The 23,514-nt window shown below is 34.9% G+C and overlaps 2 protein-coding genes across 2 annotated transcripts; both read right to left on the bottom strand.

Annotated features, from left to right (window-relative positions):
• Positions 1 to 6,141: 6,141 nt before the first annotated feature.
• LOC124375424 (C-C motif chemokine 8-like) lies at positions 6,142 to 7,393 on the bottom strand. The gene is made up of 4 exons (XM_046833760.1): positions 7,233 to 7,393; positions 6,833 to 6,959; positions 6,651 to 6,718; positions 6,142 to 6,328 (listed from the first exon to the last, which is right to left on the bottom strand). The coding sequence occupies exons 1-4, from the start codon at positions 7,309 to 7,311 to the stop codon at positions 6,306 to 6,308; spliced, it is 297 nt and encodes a 98-aa protein (XP_046689716.1). The 5' UTR covers positions 7,312 to 7,393; the 3' UTR covers positions 6,142 to 6,305.
• A 4,086-nt stretch (positions 7,394 to 11,479) lies between these two features.
• LOC124375423 (C-C motif chemokine 24-like) lies at positions 11,480 to 12,855 on the bottom strand. Its single transcript, XM_046833759.1, has 4 exons — positions 12,751 to 12,855; positions 12,494 to 12,605; positions 12,319 to 12,393; positions 11,480 to 12,192 (listed from the first exon to the last, which is right to left on the bottom strand). The coding sequence occupies exons 1-4, from the start codon at positions 12,827 to 12,829 to the stop codon at positions 12,072 to 12,074; spliced, it is 387 nt and encodes a 128-aa protein (XP_046689715.1). The 5' UTR covers positions 12,830 to 12,855; the 3' UTR covers positions 11,480 to 12,071.
• Between the last annotated feature and the right edge of the window lie 10,659 nt (positions 12,856 to 23,514).

Genomic DNA, 23,514 nt, shown 5'->3' on the forward strand with positions numbered 1-23,514 from the left:
AGAGTCTCCAAAACAACCATCAGACGCCTCTACATGCCAACAAGCTGTTTGGGAGGCATGCAAAGCCTTTTCTCACTAACACTCACAAACGTAAACGCCTGGAGTTTGCTAAGCGGTACTGGGACTTCAACTGGGATCGTGTGCTTTGGTCAGATGAGACTAAGATTGAGCTTTTGGCAACAAACACTCTAAGTGGGTCTGGCGAAACAAAAGATGAGTATGCCGAAAAGCACCTCATGCCCACCGTGAAGTATGGTGGAGGATCTGTGATGCTGTGGGCCTGTTTCTCTTCCAAAGGCCCTGGGAACCTTGTTAGGGTGCATGGCATTATGAGCGCTTTGAAGTACCAGGATATTTTAAATAAAAACCTGATGGCCTCTGCCAGAAAGCTGAAGATGGGTCGTCATTGGGTCTTTCAGCAGGATAATGATCCAAAACATGTGGCAAAATCTACACAAAAGTGGTTCAGCAGTCACAAACTCAAGGTCCTCCCATGGCCATCTCAGTCCCCAGACCTCAACCCAATCGAAAACCTGTGGGGCGAGCTAAAGAGAAGAGTGCATAAGAGAGGACCCAGGACACTGGATGATCTAGAAAGATTGTGCAAAGAAGAATGGTCAAAATCCTCTCTCTGTGTTCTCCAATCTTGTGAAATGTTATAGGAGGAGATTAAGTGCTGTCTTGTTGGCAAAAGGAGGTTGTACAAAGTATTAACATCAGGGTGCCAATAATTGTGGCACACATGATTTCAAGTTTTTTTTTTTCTAAATGTGTGATTTTTACCACCAAAGTAATGTACTTAAATAAAGGTTGGATTTTCTCTTTTTGCATTTGGGTTCTATGTTGTTTTAAAAAAAAGGAGAATTTTTAGAAGTCCACGACCACATCTTAAACAGGGGTGCCAATAATTGTGGAGGGCACTGTATATATATATATATATATATATATATATATAAAACACACTATATGGACAAAAAGTAAAAAAAAAAAAAAAATATATATATATATATATATATATATATTATTTTATTTTTACTTTTTGTCCATATAGTGTGTTTATATATATATATATATATATATATATGTACAGTAAGTATTCACAGCCTTTGCCATGACACTCATAATTAGTGCATCATGGTTTACACTAATCATTCTTGAGATGTTTCTACAACTTGATTGGAGTCCACCTGTGGTAAATTCAGTTGATAAGACATGATTTGTAAAGGCACACACCTGTCTATATTAGTTCCCCTAGTTAACAGTGCATGTCAGAGCACAAACCAGGCCATAAAGCCCAAGGAATTGTATGTAGACCTCTGAGCCAAGATTGTATAGAAGCACAGATCTGGGGAAGTGTACAGAAACATTTCTGCAGCATTGAAGGTGGCAGACTACTTAATACAAGGGGACTGGACTTTCTATCTCTCTCTCTCTCTCTCTCTCTCTCTCTCTCTCTCTCTCTCACACACACACACACACACACATGCACACACACACAAAGAAATATGAACAAATTAACCATTTAACTCCTTAACTGTTTGCAAAAATCTGCTGTTTTGACAAATTGCTGCTAAAGTAGTTCCAGTGTTTATACTATCACAAATCTCACATTAATATCTGAGTTACTTTTTAAAAAAAGTAATGCGAGTTACTTTTCAGTTAAATTATTTTGCATAAAAAAATAAATACTGAATTAAAATTAACATAGTCACGCACTCATACGTGCGAGCAACGGGAACAGAAGCTGGTCAGAAGCGGAGATGGCAAACCAGAGAATTACTTTACTGTGATGGAAGAATTCTTATTATTTTGAAATAGTCAAGGAAAAGGAGAAAGGAATAATCATTAAGTGTAGATTATGTGTTGGTGAAAAGCTCTTGTCAACTGCAAAAAAAACATCTGCATGTAAAGCACAGCACTACAGATGTGTGTGTGTGTGTGTGTGTGTGTGTGTGTGTGTAATGTTGAATATATGCAACATTATGCAATGTTGCATATATGGAAATGGAGACAGAAATATAGAAAACTTTTGCCGACATCTGCAGATCTATGGACTGCTCAGAATAAAAGTTCTCCGTGGGAGACACATGTACGATGCCATCGCAGCGGAGAAAGAGAGCAAATTCACAGCTCATTTGCTCTTTGTGGGAAGATAAACTGCCACGGTCACTGATAATAGCGCGAACTTTGTAAAAAGCGTTGAGAATATTTCAAGCTGATGATGAAGCAGAGAATGATGTAGACGAGGACGAGGTCATATTTACGGAATTGCACGATGTTTTACGTGATGACAGCGAAAGGTATGTTCTCCCTCCACATCACCGGTGTGCATCCCACACCCTTAACCTTATAAACACGAAAGATAGTTACATTACTGATGGCGAAGGCAGATTGAAAAGCAGTGTACAGAAGTGCGACTGGAAAGTGTTCAGCCTTCTGGTCAAAATTTACTCGATCATCGTATTGTTCTCAGAAGTTATTAAGCATTTTAAATGTTTAAGACATGTCTTTTGCCCTAATATAACTGATTTCTTAATGGCAATTATCTATATTACACCTGTTACACCTGTAAGGCGTAAAAGAGATACAAGTAATGCAAAAGTAATGCACAAGTAATATAACGCATTACTTTATATAAAAAATAACTAAGTAACGCAATTTGTTACTTTTTTGGGGAGTAACTCAATATTGTAATGCGTTACTTTTAAAATTATTGTTGCCCAACACTGGTGGTGACAACGCAAACATTTCAAATGGTTATAATAAAATGTGCAGATATTTTATTTATTGAGTTTGCCATCAATTACCCAGATGTTACACATTTTTAATATAAGTTGTTTTGATAAATTCTTTCTAGACTTAGTATTAATGTAATTGTCATCCTTAATAATAGAGAAACACTCATTTGTTTGAATTTATATAGGGAAACAACAAAGAAGCCTTGACATTTCTAAGAATGTAGTAAACGTGTACTAAAGTACACTTTACATGTCCTTTTTTTTAGAAGAATAAAGTTTTAAGGGCAAATTGTAGTACTCTGCATTATTATTATTTTATTAATCAAATAGTTGTATCAGTACACTACAATATTCTAAATCCCAGAGGAATCACATAGAAGGATATAAAGGCTTTAAAGGGATACAGTAAAGCTTACAGTAAAAAATAATAAATAAATAAACAGGAAGGTCTGGCATATAAATTCATTGATCTCTTTTAAACCTGTAAAAAAAAAGAAAAGAAAAACAAGACAGATGGAAGTCAGTCTAGTTAAACTAAAAAAAAAAACAAAGTTAAGTTTAAGTTTGAGTTAAGGTTAAGTTTAGCATTTGAGTTGCAATTTATATCAAGATTAATTTATATCCTAAATCCACATCCTGTTACTGTAAGATTTCTGACAATATGCATTATATAATAGACTTTAGAATACTAGATTTAAAGTTAGCGTGACATAACGTTCTTGCAATACCTTTCAGTTTCTTTAGGATTCAGGGTGCAGCAAGGTAAGAGCAACATTTTTCATGAAAAAAAAAAAAAATCTACAAAGAATGTAAAATAAAGTAAAATAAGACTTACATTATTTCCGGTCTTCTACTGTGATTTTTTTTTATCAGTTTTACTTTGAAAATGTTAGATTTTTAGTAGGATTTACACAACGTTTCTGGGCATTTTGGTTCTTGTATGCAGTAAGCTCTACATGAGCTTGTATTATTGCTCTAAACACTGCCTCAAAGCACATTAGACCAACCCTGCTAGGTCAGCAATATGGCATTTTTACTAAATAAATAAATAACCATTTTTATGTTATGAAATTCAATTATAGCTAACTGTATCCAAATGTTACAGTGAAACCTCTGAATTCAAACACATCTTCAAAACTCAACATTTTCAAATGTTTTGCACTTAAACAATATGTAAAGCATGTTTGCGCATGTGAATGTAGCATATAAAGTAGTATACATTTCCGACAGCAACCAAATATACATACAATTGTTTAGGTCTTTTTTCTCTAGATGAAAAGAAATGTCTTTACATAGAAGGGATTTAGTGATGCATTGTCTAGCAGGGATACTTACAGGTAACAGATGCAGCAGTGATTCATCCAGAAAGTGCAAGCAACAAAACCAAAAATGCACCAATTCATATTGCAACCCAGCATGATTCTAAGTGGGTTGATCACTCAGGTAATTGGTTTTAGCTAATGCTTGTTAATTATGAGGATGCCTCTCTTTTATTACTGAGGCAGAGCAACCAGATAATAAGTAGGGTGCCATAACAATTTCACTACATTAATTGTAGCACTAAATTTCTTTGTCCTGGAGATTGACCACAGATTTGAAATATGGCTAACACCTCTAGTTCACACTGAAACTCCAGAACACTCTGCAGAAAAGCATGCGTTTAGAGCTCGACAAAGGACAAAAGTGAATAGAGAAAAGCATGGCAAGAACATAAACTCTAAGAGAAAACGTCATTGTAGTTGCTTGCTAGCAGTGTCAGATTTGTAAACTACTGCAGTCTTTTAGAGACATAGAGCATGCAACACCAACCACTGAACTGCACTAATTCCTGTAGCATTTTTTTTTTCTTTATGTGTCCAGGGAAACACATAAAGCTTCAACAATAAATATTATATAGACAACAATCATATGTTTTCCAATTAGAAGTTATAAGCTGTAGGCATCTAATATGGGTTGTGATGTACAGTAGAGCGAAAGTGGTCAGGTGATGCACTTAGAGAGCAGTGTTTTTGTATACATAAACACACACACACACATGAACGGCTACTATCACTGGTAACTGGTACCTTAGGAGCATGTTTAACTCGGCAGAAAAAGATGGGGAGAGATAGAGAAGGAGAGAGAAAGTAGAAGGGCAACAGGAAGAGAGAAACACAAATGATTAGATATCTATATTATCATGCTAACAAATATTTATTAAATTTTTTTTACTTTTTTAAATTTATTTCACCTCACTAAAATTATTCTCTAGCAATTTTTGGATGCGTACATTTACCTCACAAAAAACATTTACAAATTAATTTCAGATTCAGTGACTTTATAATCATTGACTCATATTGTATTAATACCAGTTCTATGCTAATCAAAGTGCCCATAGGCTCTTTTATTTTATTGGTTTAAATGTTTTGCCTCTATGTGGTGAAGGAATTAGGTTTTTGTGATCTTTGTATGTTCATCCATCTGTCAATTTATCCCTATGCATTTTTCAATTTATGCATTCATCCACGATTCTCATTAGCATAATATCTTATAAACAAGCATCCGAATGTTTGTAGAACCTGGGCAAATCTACCTGGGTAGATTTGGTCATACTTTCTAAAGAAAAACGTAGGGTTGTTCAAGGGTTCCTGTGGCAACAAGCATGATCAGTCAGAATTCCTCAGGAGAGATAATGCCTCATAGTTTTAAGCATTTATTTCTGACCAGTGTTAACTGTGCATTTAAATAATTAGTCTTTTTATTTTGTTTGACAAAACCTAGTGTTAGCACATTGGCTAAAATCCACACCAGGTAATACAAAGAAACATAGCCATTAGCTTGCTTTCAAATACCAAATAAAAGCCTTACTAATTCATCTTTTTTTCCAAATAATTCCTGGTTTATAGTAAAGGTGGTGTGTTATATTAGCTTTAAAGCTTTCTCGGTCATTGAACATAGTTTGCATTAAAATGTAATAAAAAATTGCAGTATCATATTTTGATTAGATCTGATAAAATCATTTGTCACTAAATTGCAAAAGCAACAAAATGACACATTTAGCAAGTGTTTTATTATTCTTATTCTTATTCTTATTCTTATTATAATGTAGACTGTTTACATGCATTTAACCCTAGTGGTAAAAATACAATTTAATTTCTGCATAACATAATTCTGGGGTTGTCTTCATAAGTTTTCTCTGCAATTTTGTTAATCCTAAATAATAAGCAATAATTTGAGGAATTTATATAGGGGAACAACAAGGAAGCCCTGAAGCTTCTAAGAATGTAGTAAAATGTGTACTACATGTCCTTTATGTAAGAATTAAAATTTTATGTATTTCTCTGCATCATAATTTTACTAATCAGATAGTTTTATATGTTTACATTATTGAAAACTATAATAATCACATAAAATGGTAGAAAACTTAAATTCAAAATAAAATTTTATTATTAATAGTCCATGCACAAAGTGGCATAACAATATAAGGAATAATGCAAAATTAGTAAAAATAAAAGTAATGCAACCTTTTCTTAATATGTGTCAGAAAAAAAATCAGGAAAGCTGCTGCAAGCAAGTTGTCTGGCATTTTCAGTCCTTGATCTGTTTCAAACCTGTAAGAAAGATCAGATGACATCTGGTCAGGCAAATTCAACTATAAAACAAGGTTAAGATTAACTTTTCAGTTGCAATTTGCAAGTTTCAGATACATCCTAAGTCAACAACATGACATTGTACTATTTCAGACATGCATTGTATGACAGAAAAGTTCATTAGTTAGTAATGATGTGCTATATTTTATTTATTCTAATCTGTATTTGTAGAATAATGTGAAATTTGTACATGTGTATCCCATTAAGATAAACACTGGCATTACACAAGCAGACTTTAGAGTAATATTTGGAAAGGTAGAGTGACTTGATGTCCATGCAATACCTTTCAGTTTCTTTGAGATCCAGCGTGCAGCAGGGTCCGAGCAATATTTTTCATTCTCAGACAAAAATCTACAAAGAATCAAAAGAAAAACAGGAAATATTGTTTACTTTTTTTAGTATTCCATAGTGATTTTTCTAAATAATTGTCTTTTTGAAATATCATTGAGTTTTGGTAGGATTTACATGATAGCTTCCACACAAGGTTTCAGGGCATTCTGGCGCATGTATGCAGTAAGCTCTACATGAGCCGGTATCATTGCTCTGGAAACTGCCTCACAGCACACGAGTCCAACTTTGGAAGGTCGACGATCTTGAAAAGGTTCAAAAAATAAAGATTTTTAATGCCCGGAAATTCAATTATAGTTAAAAGTATACAATTGACACAGTAAAACCTCTGAAGCTTTTGCACTTCTATAATGTGTAAATCATTTATGTGTCTGTGAATGTACTTTAGCATAAAAGATAGTATAAATTTCCAACAGCAAGCAAATATCTATACAATAGCTTATAGTTTTTCTAGATAAAGAGAAATATCTTTACATAGAAGGGATTTAGTGATGCATTGTCCTGCAGGGATACTTACAGGTACCAGATGCAGGGGTGATGCTTCCAGAAAGCGCAAGCAGCACAATCAAAAAAGTGCGCCAATTCTTGCAATCCATTATTCTCAGTGGGTTGATCACTCAGGTGATAGGTTTTAGCTAATGCTTGTTAATTGTGAGGATGCCTCTCTTTTATTACTGAGGCAGAGCAACAGGAAAATAAGTAGCGTGCCAAATGCATTTCACCACTTTAATTGTAGCACTGCATTTTTTTCTGGCGATTGACCACAGATTCAAAATATGGCTAACACCTCTAGTTGATACTGAAACTTCAGGAACACACTCAGCAGAAAAGCATTTGTTTACAGCTGAACAAACAAAAATGTTGTGAGGAGAAAAAAAAAAACACAAGAACATAAGCTCTAATACAAAACTTGATTGTAGTTGCTTGCTATACCGTTGTTACATTTGTAAAGTAGTGTTATAGAGACTTTAAATGTGCAGGTCAAACCTTGTTGCACTAATACCTATAGCATTTTTTAGTTCCAAGGGAAACACATAAAGCTATGAGCTATAACATGTACCTTATATATCTTTTATACTTTTACAACACACGTTTTTAGGCAACAAATATGGATAAGGTGAAGGTATAGTAAAGCAAAAGTGGAAAAGTGATGTATTTCTAGAACAGTGGTCTTCAACATTTTGTACACCAAGGGGTCAGAGAGAAAGAATGAGAACGAGAAAGAGAGAGAGAGAGAGAGAGAGAGAGACTGAGAAGGTGAGTAGAAGGGTGACAAATTAAAATAAAAATAAATTATTATGTACCGTAATTTCCGGACTATTAAGCACACCCAAATATAAGCTGCACCCACTGAATTTGACAAAGATTTTTATTTTGAACATAAACAAGCTGCACCTGTCTATAAGCCGCACAGTGAAACTAATGAACTTTACACATGCTTTAACGAAAGACAGTGTCTGTTACACAACTTGTATTTTAACAGTAGCCTACCAAGAAAGTCATTGTTCACTGTCTTCCTCCTTCCTTTCACAACAATCTCTCTCGATAGTTTTCTTTTGGCATCGTTGTGCGTTTAAAAATCACCATCGGTGAAGCTTTTCTCCCGATGCCGTGCAGCTCAGAACACAGGTGAAGTGCGTTTTTTCATGCCCGGTTGTTTTCAGCGTGAAGAATGATTCGCATTTCCTGTTGACAGTCCGAGTAAGAGGCAGGTCAAATGTCAGAGGAACCTCATCCATATTCCATAATTATGATGTGGTGCGGCCCGATTCAGTGGGATCGTGATTTAATATAAAGAATTTCATTGGTTTACCTGAACCCGTTTGGCAGTTTCATTGGTCTAATGTTATGGGGTTGAGTTTTTTGGCTTGAAGCTTGTGAAAACGGGAAAAACCCAGAAAATCCATAAATTAGCCGCTTTATTGTTTAAGCCGCGGGGTTCAATGAGTGGGAAAAAAGTAGCGGCTTATAGTCCAGAAAATACGGTATTTGTAATGTATCTAAAAATTATAGACACTATACAGTGTGATCAAGGTGCAAGAGGGGACTATGTCAAGACTTGGTATGGTAGCACTTCTAAAAAGGCAAACCAGGTAGGACAGATGTGGCATCTTTGGGATAAGAGACCAGATAACCACAATCAACAATCTTGTGTTGAAGGAACATTAAAGCATCCCAGTTCACCAAAACATTCTATATACATGATCCTTCCAGATCTGATCCTTTACCTAAAAAAAAACCTATTCACAAAAGACTTGACTAAACAAAAATGTTTTCAACCTGGACTTAAATACTTATACCATGTCTGAGTCCCAAACACTAATCGGAAGGCTTTTCCATAACTGTAGGATTTTATAAGAGAAAGCTCTGCTGCTTGTTGTACTCTTCACTATTTTAGGTCCCAACCAATAGCCTGCATCTTTTGATTGAAGTAGGTGTGGTGGATCATATTGGACCAAAAGTTTGGTCAGATACTGTGGCATGAGACTATTCATTCAGTGCTTTATATGTCAGTAGTAGTACAGCCATGGCCAAAATTTTGGGAAAATGACACAAATATTAATTTAGCATATATTCCAGAAAGTTATGAAGAGTGATCAGATGAATTGCAATTATTTGCAAAGTCCCTCTTTGCAATTAAAAAATTAACTTATTCCCAAAATACAGAGTGTTGAGAGAGAGTGTTGATAAGATTTGTGATAAAAGGATGTCTGCAAGAGTGAAAGGGAAAGTTTATAGGACTAAGGTTAGACCTGCTATGTTGTATGGTTTAGAGACCAACATGTACTGCAACATTCTAGAGCAGAACATGTTGCCCTCTCTGCAGAAATCAGGCCAAACGGCAGTTTTCCAAAATAAAAAACAACCCCAAACACACCTCTAAGATGAAATCTGCCTTACTGAAGGTGAAGGTGATGGAGTGGCCAAATATGTCTCCAGACCTAAGCCCTATTAGTCTGGGCCAAATGTTTATCTTCCTACATGACAACAACCTTGAGCACACAGCCAAAAAAACACAGGAGTAGTTCAGAGACTGTATGAATGCCCTGGACTGGCCCAGCCAGAGCCTAACTATTGAACATCTCTGGAGAGACCAGAGAATAGCAGAGAATCCCCCAATCCAGGTGTCCAAAGCTTGATGCATTATACCCAAAAAGACTCAAGGCTATAATTGCTTCCAAAGGTGCTTAAACTACAAACCCGACTCCAAAAAAGTTAGGACACTGTACAAATTGTGAATAAAAACAGAATGCAATGATGTGGAAGTTTCAAATTTCAATATTTTATTCAGAATACAACACAGATGACATATCAAATGTTCAAACTAAGAAATTGTATTATTTTAAGGGAAAAATAAGTTGATTTTAAATTTCATGGCATCAACACGTTTTAAAAAGGTTGAACCATATTTACCACTGAGTGGCATCCCCTCTTCTTTTTATAACAGTCTGCAAACGTCTGAGAACTGAGGAGACAAGTTTCTCAAGTTTAGGAATAGGAATGTTGTCCCATTCTTGTCTAATACAGGCTTCTAGTTGCTCAATTGTCTTAGGTCTTCTTTGTTTCATCTTCCTCTTTATGATGCGCCAAATGTTTTCTATTGGTGAAAGATCTGGATTGCAGGCTGGCCATTTCAGTACCCGGATACTTCTTCTATGCAGCCATGATGTAATTGCTGCAGTATGTGGTCTGGCATCGTCATGTTGGAAAATGCAAGGTCTTCCCTGAAAGAGACGACATTTGGATAGGAGCATATGTTGTTTTAGAACTTGGATATACCTTTCAGCATTGATGGTGCCTTTCCAGATGTGTAAGCTGCCCATGACACACGCACTCATGCAACCCCATACCATCAGAGATGCAGGCTTCTGAACTGAGCGCTGATAACAACTTGGCTTGTCCTTATTCTCTTTAGTCCGGATGACATGGTGTCCCAATCTTCCAAAACAAACTTCAAATTTTGATTTGTCTGATCACAGAACAGTTTTCCACTTTCTCACAGTCCATTTTAAATGAGCCTTGGCCCAGAGAAAACACCTGTGCATGTTTGAATATGGCTTTTTTTTACCTATAGAGTTTTAGCCGGCAACGTCGAATGGCACGGTGGATTGTGTTCACCGACAATGTATTTTGGAAGTATTCCTGAGCCCATGTTGTGATTTCCATTAGAGTAGCATTCCTGTATGTGATGCAGTGCCGTCTAAGGGCCCGAAGATCACGGGCATCCAGTATGGTTTTCCGGCCTTGACCCTTACGCACAGAGATTGCACAGAGAACTTCAAACTCTTTGCAATTTTTCTTTGAGAAACTACTTTCTGATATTGCTCCACTATTTTTCACCGCAGCATCGGGGGAATTGGTGATCCTCTGCCCATCTTGACCTCTGAGAGACACTACCACTCTGAGAGGCTCTTTTTTATACCCAATGATGTTGCCAATTGACCTAATAAGTTGCAAATTGGTCCTCCAGCTGTTCCTTATATGTACATTTAACTTTTTTGGCTTCTTATTGCTACTTGTCTAAACTTTTTTGGAATGTGTAGCTCTCATGAAATCCAAAATGAGCCAATATTTGGCATGACATTTCAAAATGTCTCACTTTTAACATATATGTTATCGATATTCTATTGTGAATAAAATATAAGTTTATGAGATTTGTAAATTATTGCATTACTTTTTTATTCACAATTTGTACAGTGTCCCAACATTTTTGGAATCTGGTTTGTAAGTAATGAGTAAAAGGTATGAAAACTTATGTACATGTAATATTTCAGCTTTTTTTATTTGAAAAAAAGTCTTACAGACAATCTTAGAATTCTTCTCCCATTCATTTTGGGGTACTGAGTGTAGATTAAAGAAGAAAAAATAAATATGAATGTTTTTAGTATCAGGCTACAACAACACAAAATTGAAAAAACTAAATGGGGCTGGAATACCTTCTGAATGCACTGTATACAGTACATACAGAGCAACTCTTCCATGAACTATTAATGAGTCATGACCTGGTGGTTGTGTTCCTCTGAACTAGCACAGTCAAGAGCAAGATGCTAAATCTAGAAAATGAATCAGTTCCAAGGAGAAAATTATTACAGCATAGTCTCATATATGAATACTTCATGAGGTGTATGTGGGTGAACATAAATGTAACAGAATTTGTGAATGATGTTTGTTGCATTTGTATATAACAACAGCAAATCTTAGTATTCAGCTAAAAATTATAATTTATTGCATATAAGTACATTAACTAGTCTGATATTTTATAAGGTTATTTTAGAAAAGCATAAATAAAAAGTGAAAACTAAAACACAATATAAACCTAGCTTTACATGTTAGAGACATCACTGCGATTTATTATTTAGTGAAGTGAGCTGTGGTTTGTTGTTTTTCCTCCGGAGTGCACAGTTGAATTTTCTGTTGCTGAGGAAGTCTGATTCAGTGGGGCAGAGGTTGGAGATATTTTGTTCTTAAGTGACTTCCTAGAAAAAAAAAAAACATATATTTGACATGTAATGACACAGGTCTAAACACTTTTCTGTTAAAAAAACTATTTTATCTTTATATATAGTATTTCAGTTTTGTGTCTTATAATACTGAAAACTTACCTAAACTCAATAATCTTCCTCTTCACCCAGGGTTGATTTGGATCAATGCAAAACTGTCCTTTTTCTGTCTTAAAACTGCAATAGACAGGTCATAATAACAATGAATATACTAGTATATTTCATATACTACTTTTTTTTGTTTAGATTTTTGCGTTTGTAGAGTTACTGTACTTACATGACAGCCTTAACGCATGGTATGTTTCTCTCCTGTAATTTGTAACCTGTAATGGGAATATTCTCCATGTATCTGGAGACAGCAACACAGCAAGGGCTCACTTTCTCCGCATCTAATTGAATATACACCAAAGTCAACATTTTAGAATACAAAAAAAACCAACACATGTATAAAAGCTTTCTTTAGCAAACTTTCACAAGTATCCCATCACAAGTACACAACATTAAAACAATATCAAATATGATAAATTCCACTACCTGTTACAGTCCAGCTGGAAAAAGCAATAATGACTATGGCAGCCAGGCTCCTCATCAGTGTTACAGTGTTATTCAGCATTTTCTGTGTGTCTGAGTGACTGATCTTTCAAGATCAAGCCGTAATCTTAAATATATACAAAAAAGAGGAAGTATAAAATGTAGGGTAGCATCCACTCTTTCTCAAGAGCATGTTTTTTTTTTGTCAACAGGGTAAATCTTTTTTGTCTCAGTTACCATAAATATCTGAACTGGGTATTTTCCAGTTTTGGGTGAAAGTCATTATTTATACCAAAAAGTCCAGTTTTGACCGAAACTTTTGATTTCCATTACTTACTTTCTAACACACAGCGTTCCTGTGACAGATTTATATAACTAGCATATCTGTTACCTAAATCTCTGTGACTTTAGCATAGTGGTTGGTGCTAGTGCGACTGTTTGAATATTTTAGAAACTGCTAATTTCCTTAAAAAAAATGTTAGATTGTACAAATAAGTGTGTGAAAAACACTGTAAGCACCATCCTGTGATTAGAGGGTCTGCAGGCTAAAGTTTAAACAACTAATTTCTGAGATAGGTAGAGAAGAATGATGAGACTAGTCTGAACTGAGAGGAAGTCTACAGTAAGTTTTATTACCAACCAAGCACCTTTAAACACATCTCAGAAGACTTGAAGTGGATGTGCTACAACATCAGAGGACCACATATTTCTGCACTCAATTTATCCAAAATCAAGAATCCTAGGGTATCATGGCACTAATACTGGACAAATTAAAACTTTAAAAAAATAATAATAATTTTGTTCTTTTGTCTGACATCCAAGTGAAATCTTCAATCTTGTGACACAATTTAATTGTACAAATAAGGAAAACAATTTGTATAACAATTTTGTATGATAGCTAATTCCACCAAACATTTTCACTGCTATCTTAACATACAACTGATTTTTAGACACTATTGTAAATTACATAAAACTAGACAAGGTACAAGACAACACTGGTGTGCTTCCTTTGCCTTACTGACAGATATTCAAGTGCACATATACACCAATTAGCTAAATGTAAACCACATATAACCTGATAGGTAAAGTGAATAACATGATTGTCATTACAGTGGCACTTGTGAGGGGGTATGTTAGCCTGTAAGTGAACAGTAATTTCCTAAAGTTTGAAGCAAGAGGAATTGGCAAACATAAGGATTTAAGTAACTCTAATAATTACCAACACAAATCATCATCTGGGTGTTCCTGATATGCAGTGGTTCAGAGGTGAGCAGATGCTAGCCAGCCTGGTCCAATCCTAGCTCTCAAGCTATAATAATAAGGTGTCAGAACACAGAAAGACAAATTGGTATGCTATATTGAACTTATAGCTGCAAACCAATCAGAATGCCCATGCTAATGATTGCAATGTACCTACAATGGGCATAAGCATCAGAAAACCAACCATTAAGTAAAGGAAGAAGGTGTCCTTTGGCTTAAGAATCTAATTTTCTTTAACATCATGTGAAAGTCTGGGTGCATGTGTGAACACAAACTCAGGATACTATATGGGTAAAGGGGCAAGCTGGCAAAGTTAATGTTATGCTCTGTTTAACTGCTGGGCAACCTTAGGTCCGGTAATTTATGTGGCTGTTACATTGTCAGGACCACCGACTTAAACATTGTTGCAGACTGAGAACACCCCTTCATGGAAACGGTATTCATTGGGCAATCTAAGCAGGTTAATGCACCATGCCACACTGCAAAAAATTAAGCACACCTTCAAAGGTCTTGAGGTCTTTTGTATTGCAAGAGGGATATTCATTGGCCTATAAGCTAAAAAAATAATAGCTTCAAATAAAAAAAAAATATTTCAATCAATAAATATTTAAAAATAGAATGTCTATTCTATTTTAAATAAAATATTATATACCTATTTTAAATAGCCCTAACAACCTTTTTCCATTGCATGATGCGATTTCTATTATGCTCTGACCCACTCTTATAAGGTATTATATTTAAACAAAAGAATTTCACTGCATCTGATGTATGTGGGAATAAATTACATCTATCTTTTTCCATTGTGAATGGAAATTCTAGAAAAGGGATTGACTGTGATGTAATGGGTTCCAACTCTATGAGTGGAAAAAACTTGCTGTAAGTGACTTTGCACAATGTACTATTGCCTCTGCTTGAACTGAAAAGTTACATAAGTGAAGTAATGGGGAAAATGTGCAAGTGCATTAGCTGTGCCTTTGGCATTATTAGCAGTGTCATTGAAAGTAGTAAGGGACTTTTTTGGTGATTATGTTGATTCTCAAAATAGTGGTGTCATTTCTGGTGGGAATATGTTTTGCAGCGGGGGAGTAAGAAACACCTTTTTCTGAAACTGATGATCATGAAAGAGTTGTCAGCTTCAAGTTTTTGTCTCATTACACAAGCAGATAGCTTACTTTTGTTCATTACTGTATGTGTTCTTGTATTTTTTTTTCATGAGATCTACCCATGTGAAGTCATCTGAAAACAAGTTGAGCACAGAAGCGGGTTGAAGATTTTTCACTGATCCAGATTTACTGCTTTCTTTTAGACAGGAAAGTGATTCATTATGTTGTCTTAGTTAATCCAAGAATAGTTCAGGTGATCATAGAATTAAATCCAGGGTTGTAGATCATTTCTAAATGCAAACATTTGCCTCACATTACATCACTTAATTACCATAAACTGTTTACATGCCGTTTTTGCACATCTTTTCTGGATTGCTGCTATTGCTCTTTTGCACAACATTTTGTTTCCATTTTTTTACTGTTCACTTTTTTGTATTTTGTGTTTTGTGTATTTGTCTTACACTGTCCTGTCCTGTATTGTCTTGCACTGTCTTGTGTTGTCTTGCACTGTTTTGTGTTGTCTTTGCACTGTTTGCACCAGGATACACACAATGCACTTTATGTGGCGAGGACACTTACTAGTGTTTTCTGTTTTCTGTGATTACTGTTGTATGTAGTACTGGGGTACAGGAGGAACAATGTTTCATTTCATTGTGTAATGCATTAGCTTTATGTGGTTGAAATGACAATAAAAGCTTCTTGACTTGACTTGCCTTTTGTTTAACTGTTACATATGTAAGTTCTGGAATGTGGCTGCAATGATGTGTCTATGATTAATTTTAACATTTAAACTTGAATGGGCAATTTACAAATTACTCTAATAAATCTAATAAACTCCGAATCATAACCAAAGAGGTTCCAGTACATTAATTTATAAGATTATGTAACAAGGTGAGGGAGGCTAGATTGAGATGTGCAGAGGAGGGACATGGAGTATATCGGTAGAAGAATGCGGTAGAAGAAAAGATGAAGGCCAAAGAGGAGGTTTATGGATGTGGTGAAGAAAAAACATGCTAGCAGTTGGTTTAAAAAAGGCAGATGTAGAGGACAGAGAAGTACGGAGACAGATGATCCGCTGTGGCGACCCCTAATGGGAGCAGCCAAAACAAGAAGAACAAGAAGAACAAGAAGATGTTAAGTCATTATGTAATATAATGACAAAATATGTTAGAGTTCTTGGGAAATTACATGACTCACACAGTGAGGTTGCAATTAGACACTTTAACTATTATATTTTATGTCACATGTTGACTACAGTATATTGCTATATCTTAAAGCACATGGTTTGGTTCAAATAATTTTCTCATATGTTTGCATGTGATAATCTGACATGCAAAGCAAATGATTTTCTCATGTGCTTTGCATGTCAGATTATCATGTCTGTTTACCAATTTACACGTGCATATTAACAAAAATTTTCAGCACAAATTACAAAAACATGCTTAGTCGAACTGAAGATTTTTATTTAAGTTTTTTTTAAAACAGACAAATTCATTAGAAAAACAAATTTAAAAATTATTAGTGACATAAACATTGTAAGATTTAAGCAAATTATTTAATCAGTATCTATCCACAAAACTATCAAAGCATTCCAGTTACATAAAAACTGACATACGTACTACTCTCTTTAATTTATTACTTAACAACTAGTGTAATTCGCAGTTTTTATTATATTTTTTGCTACTATAGAACTGTTATGTGTAATTTTGTCACACTTTACAAAGTCAACCAAGCTCTGGATCAAGCAAAGGGCTTTGGAGCTACCTGAAGTAACGTTGCATGTTGGGCATAAGTTGAGGCTCTTGTACACTCTTAGTATTTGAATAAACTATATCTAGTTCCCCCACTAATATTATTAACCTTGTAAAATATGAGCAAAGAAGGCGGTGAAAAATGTCATTGTTTGACCTTTTGATCTTATGCTAAAAATACTTGATCTCATGGATACCAAACAACTGTAAACACAACACAGTTATGATAAGAATATATATATATATATATATATATATATATATATATATATATATATATATATATATATATATATATATATATATCTTTTTTTTATTTTTATTTTTTTTATTTATTACTTAATTTTTTTTTACATGTACACTCCCAGTCAAAAGTTTGGACACACCATTTCTTTTAGTGTTTTTCACTTATTTTTTATTATTTTGTACCTTAACACTGAAGACATCCAAAATATGAAAGCACACATAAAATTATCTAACAAAAAAGTGTTATATAAATATAGAATATAGAATATGTTTTATATTTTGAATTGTCCAATGTAGCTTCGTTTAGCTTTGCACACTCATGGCATTCTCTCATCAGATTCATGAGGTATTCACTTGGAATGGTTTTCAATTCGTCTTCTCAAGAGTTAATTTGTATCAATAATTTCGCTCTTAATATGCTTTAGACCATCAGTTGTCTTGTGTAAAGGAAAGGGTGAGTCAATAGCCCTATTAGTGCTACTTCAAATACTGTACAAATCCATATTGTAGAAACATTTGGTTAATTAAAGAGATAAGACAATCCATCACTACATTAGAAAATGAAGGTTATTCAATCCGAAAAATACCTACTGTAGAACTTTGAATGTAAGGGAAGTTACCAAATCATAGCATCAGAAACAGCCAATTTACAGCACCTTAGATTAGATTAGATAACTGGATAAATAAATAAATAGTTACATAAATGGTTCTCAGAGTTCAAGTGGCAGACACTTTTCAACATACACTATTTAGAAGAGACTGCATGAGGCAGTCCTTTGTAGTAAAATTTTGGCAAGAACACAAAGGTCAAACTGTGGTCAAATTGTGGCATTTCTTTAGAAGTAAACTGTCCTTTAGCCTGATTAGTCTTTGTTAGACATATGTTCGTAGTCAGAGTGTGTCTTCTGAGCAGATACACTCACAGGGTGACTCACACTTCTCTTTTCTAGTGGCTCAAATTGTAATATATTTAACAAATACTATATTAGTCTTCTTCTTCTTCTTCCGGCTCCTCCCATTAGGGGTCGCCACAGAAGACCATCCATCTCCATAACCCCCAACCCCCCACCCCCACCCCGTCCTCTACATCTGCCTTTTTCAAACCACCAGCCCTGCATGTCTTCCCTCATCACATCCATAAACCAAATACAAAATTATTAGTAAATAGTAAATTATTCTAAGTATATCTACATAATAACTGTTATACTATCACTACTGAGATTAATATTGATTTTGCTGATATTAATGCTAAATAAACTAAATAATGCTAGATGATACTGGCATAAGCTGTTTTAATGCTTAATCATGCTGGACTAAGCTAAATTTCTAAAAGATTTCTCAACACACAGATGGTAAATGGATGGTTTCTGAATTGCTCCATCATTAACCATGGGGGTGGAGGTGTGATGGTGTGGGGGTGGTTTCTTTTTTTTTTTTTTTTTGGTGATACTGTTTATGACTTATTCAAACTTGAGTGCACAATTAACCTGCATGCTACCACAGCATTTTGCAGCACTATGGAATCCCATCTAGTTTTTCCACTAGGTTATGTAAGAACTATTTGTCCAAGAAGAAGAGTGATGAAGTGCTGCATCAGAAGACAGATGATCTAAATTGAATTGAGGTGGTTTGGGACTGCAGAATAAAACAAAAAAAAGCAGCCAACAAGCACTCAACACCTCTGGATACTCTTTCAATATGTTGGGAAACCTTTCCAGGTGACTAACTCATGAGGCTGACTGAGAAAATGGCAAGCATGAAAAAGTAATTTTTTCGTATATACCAGCCATGTTAGGAAGCTGGGGTCAAAGCACCGGATCAGCTATGATATAGAACCTCTGGAGTGCCGATGTTTGAGGGACTTGCTCAAGGGCCCAAGAAAATCTAACTCAAAAATATAATTATGAATGCAGAAAACTTTTTCTCCACTGTTAAATTTTTTATTGAATATAAATATAAAAATGCATTTATTCATCTTATAACATTTTTTTTTATGTGACAAAATAAACATACAGAGTGTAAAGAATAATATTAGATAAATATTGTATACATATGCAGTTTGCTCAACATAAATTAAAATAAATACTATAATATGCAGGAATACAAAAATACATTTAAAATACTTTTTGTTGTCTTTTGTCATTCCACCTTAACTGGCATGTTAGCAGAACAATTATTTAATATAAGAACAGCATGCAGGTGGAACTTCATTGTCTTCATTCTCCATTCGAAAATGTCAGCTGGGGCTGCCTGAACACACTATTCCTTTCTGTTGCACATGTTGAAGAGAGGGAGAAAATTAATACAGTTTGTTTTAGGTTTATTGAGTAAATTAAATACAGTTTTATAAGTTTTAAAGTCAGCAAAGTATAACATGTACTACACAATACTTTTGATAGCATTACAGTTTCTTTATGATATTCCATGAAAAAAAAAATTTGCACATTGAGTTTAATAGAAGTAGTAAATACAGATAAATGTCAGTTACCGTTTTTAACTTGGTTAGTGTTTTATTGATGTTTTTTGCATTTACACTGCTGCAATGTAGCCCATTCTTGAACAAAAACCTGCAGACAATGAGATTCTGATTAAGAAAATATTGAATGGTGCTCAAATGTTTTGATGCAAATTATAAGATTTTGGGGATTTTGCCAGCTGTCACAGTGGAATAATATAAAGTAGGTTTATTTACTTACACATAGGCTTCAAGACATTGGCCTGATTTTTTAGTATAGGCACATTTCACTATATTGCCCGGAATAACATATTTATCACTGGTTTGGAAACAGCATGTTTTCAGCTTGCTGTCACTGGAGTTCACTGCATTACAAAAAAACACAAGGTGTTACTGAAGATATATGAACTCTATCACAAAAGATGTTCTCATATCATAAACACACACAAACACACACACACACACACACACACACACACACACACACAAATACAAGATTCTACTTTAAATGTATGCTTATTAAGAGCACTCACCTCCGAACGCACAGCTGTACAGAAGCATAATAATGTAACTGAGAAAAGCCAACTGGTGCATAGTAAGGGAGTAATGCATCCTTGCTGATGAGGTCTATACCACTGGAGTATGTCTTGACTCTCCTTTCCTTCACTCGTTCCTTTGTACTGCACAATTTCAGGCCAAGATCCGTTATATTGTGTCAGTTTAGGGAAGTAATTGATTCATCCACGTAACCATGTTATGAATAATGGAATATCTTACAAACATCTTTGTCACAAATGCACTGTGACATTCTTGTGCAATCATGCAAGATACTCTTAAGACTAGATAGCTTGATCACTGTTCTAAAACGCTACATTTCCTTTTTTTTTACTTCCGGGAGAGCTGTGAATGAATGTAAAATATGCAGTGTGGATTTACAATGCAGTTACAGTGAATGTGTTTTTGTAATTGTGATGGAATTCAAAACTAGAAGCTCTAGACATTAGTGAACTGATTGTCATGATAAGAGAATTGTCTGCCAATTACCAGCTTGATGCACTATCATGTGTTGTAGGGATTGGGGCGGGGCGAGTGCAGAAATAAAGAACATGTCTGACATTTTGGTTATCTGTGCTGTTGTCTGCTACAATAATCGATATTAAAACACTGATGATGTGGGACAAACTGTTAGAGACACGTAAAGGCAAACACACAGCTAACATACTAATACATCTTTATATTCACATCAACTGGGGTTCCTATTTTACATGCATAGTTCACTTTTACACAGTCTGTAGAAGCAAATCATCTCCTTCCTCATTTACTCATATGAGTCTGAATTTTTCAGTGATCCTCCAAAAATCCAAAGGCTTTTGAACTTAAGACATTAAACCAGGTCTGACATTGATCTTGGATGAGGAGTACTTGGATGCATGATGCATTCAGTTCATCCTAAAGGCTTTAAGTGTTTTTGGAGTCATGGCTGCACAGGCCACTTGTGTTCCTTACAGGTCAACAGTTCAGGCTTTACACATATAGGTGTGATCGTCAGATAGTTACAAAATTCTAAACAGTGCCATATGTATTGTAAACAATAACAAAGCACACAACTGTATAGTATGTCTTTGTTTGCTTTAGCATTCAAAACGGCTTTTTACTGGAACTAAGGGGACTGGCCCCAAACCTGTTTTAGCATGCCAATACCCCTGTTCACAAAGTGAAGCCTATAAAGACACGGTTTGCCAGAGTTTGTATGTAACTGCCTACATACTTGAAAATGCAATGAAAATTCCTTTTTATATTCAGATGGGAATGTAAGTGAGGAATCTGGTCTTGTCAAACATATAATGCTTCATTATTGATTAGCTATCTATTTTATTAGCTATTAGATATGCTAAATGATGACTGTATAAATCAATTTTTAGTTAATGTTGCCTGATTGGGAGCACAAAATCTTAAAACTATGAGAGCTTATTTGTAGAGAGAAGAACATGGTCATTTTACCAAACATGTTACAGTGTTAAGACATCTGTAGCGTGCTCAAGTGTAATATATTAGAAACAATGAGAGATGACAGACTATATGTTCACAGTGTGGAACATTTGATGGTAATCTATATTTAACCTTGGCAATTTATTTTTGGATCTGGCAGACACAAGTAGTCTCAGTGACTTGAGTCATTATCACACAGAGGAACTTCAAAGGAAATCCCCTTTAAGACACATAGCAGTCAGTGGATTGTATGTGGAAGGCACCATATATGACACATAATTAATTTGTCTCATTTCATTATAAAACTTTTCATATATTTAACCATTCAAATTAAAAAGAAAAACTAAATTAGAATAAGAAACTATGGTTTGCCAAGCTTGAAGTGGAAGAATGCAAGTGACTTGACAAACATGGAATGGAATGCATGCTGTATTTCATGCCAGGTCCTTTTAAATCAGTCTTTACTAATGTCAATAACATTGAAATCTTAAATCAGATGTTTTAAAACAGGGGTGTCTAATCTTTTCCACAAAGGGCCGGTGTGGGAGCAGGTTTTCATTCCAACCAAGCAAAAGCAACACCAAATTCTATCAGGTGTTCCCTTGATTGGTTGGAAAAGATTTGTGGAAAAGATTGGGCACCCCTGTTTTAAAAAAGCATGTACTGTAAGTGTTATGGTCAGGTGTCTGCATATAGCGTAATACATTTTTCAAATCTCATGGTTTTTCTGTAAGTTTGGAAGAACCGCTGTGGTCACCCTGTCTGTCATTCTACACTTGTCATGCGAAGATGTCATAACCTTCTGAAAATAATGATACATCTTTGCTTAAGAAAGTTCAATCTTAATAAAAGAGTTGTATGTGCCAAGACTGTGAATGCTATGTTGGTGTTTTTTCTCAGAAAGGCATCTGGTGAGGTGGAGGTGATGCATACAAAAGACTAATGCACTTACACACATCTGCTGGGTGTGCTGGAAACCACAGCTCAGGAAGTTACAGCTCTATTAATGTTCTTGTGTATTTCCAACATCCCTGGTAATTGAGTCACTGGCTTGTGTGTAATCTTCCATTTGCATTGTGATAACACCTTACAGGATTTCTCTATTAAAATGAAAAGAATTTCACATCGGTTTTCTGTCTTCCTCTTAGAAACATTAGTGTCACCGCAGACATGATGGTGTCATGATATGGCAGATTTTATTTAGATGCCACTGTAAGATTGTGAGTCTTTCGGTTTCAGTTTATACTATAAAACTTTCTTACCCATTGCTTTAGTGTGACAAAATATGCTTCAGACTGGTTGATCTAACCAACATGAGTTTTCAAATCAGTCCTTGGAGTTTCTTCTTTCATACTTGCACCACACTGCTCAAGTGCAAAACCAGTTTTTTCATTAAAAAAATAAAAATAAATAAAAAGGTGGATGGATTTATTCCATTAAGTCAGTGTAATTGTGATCAGACGCACCAAAATGGATATTTTAGCAAAATGAAATCTTAATGCCAGCTTAATAAAAAAAAATTAAAATAATCTGTCACAGTGTGAAACAAATATAAGACCACAAGCCTATTTCTAGACATACAGTATCTCACAAAAGATTTCAGCAAACATTTTATTATATTTCTTCACAAGGGACAATACTGTAAAAATTTTAATTGGATACATGTTAGAGTAGTCAATCTGCAGCTTGTATAACAATAGAGATTTAATGCCCTGCTCTATAAGCTGCACATTCAATTCAATTAATTTTTATTTGTATAGCGCTTTTAACAATGAACATTGTCTCAAAGCAGCTTTACACAGATAATGTGGTGATAAAAATGATTGGCACATTGGCATTTTTTGATCCAGATTTATTTCAATAGAACAAGATAATCAGGAAAGTTAAAAGCACACCTAAACGGCCCTGGGTAAAGGAGGATTTCCAAAAAATGTACATTCTAAGAGACACCACTGGGGGCATT

Source organism: Silurus meridionalis, chromosome 21 (genome assembly GCF_014805685.1).
Source record: "Silurus meridionalis isolate SWU-2019-XX chromosome 21, ASM1480568v1, whole genome shotgun sequence".
In the NCBI taxonomy this organism is placed as follows: Eukaryota; Metazoa; Chordata; class Actinopteri; order Siluriformes; family Siluridae; genus Silurus; species Silurus meridionalis.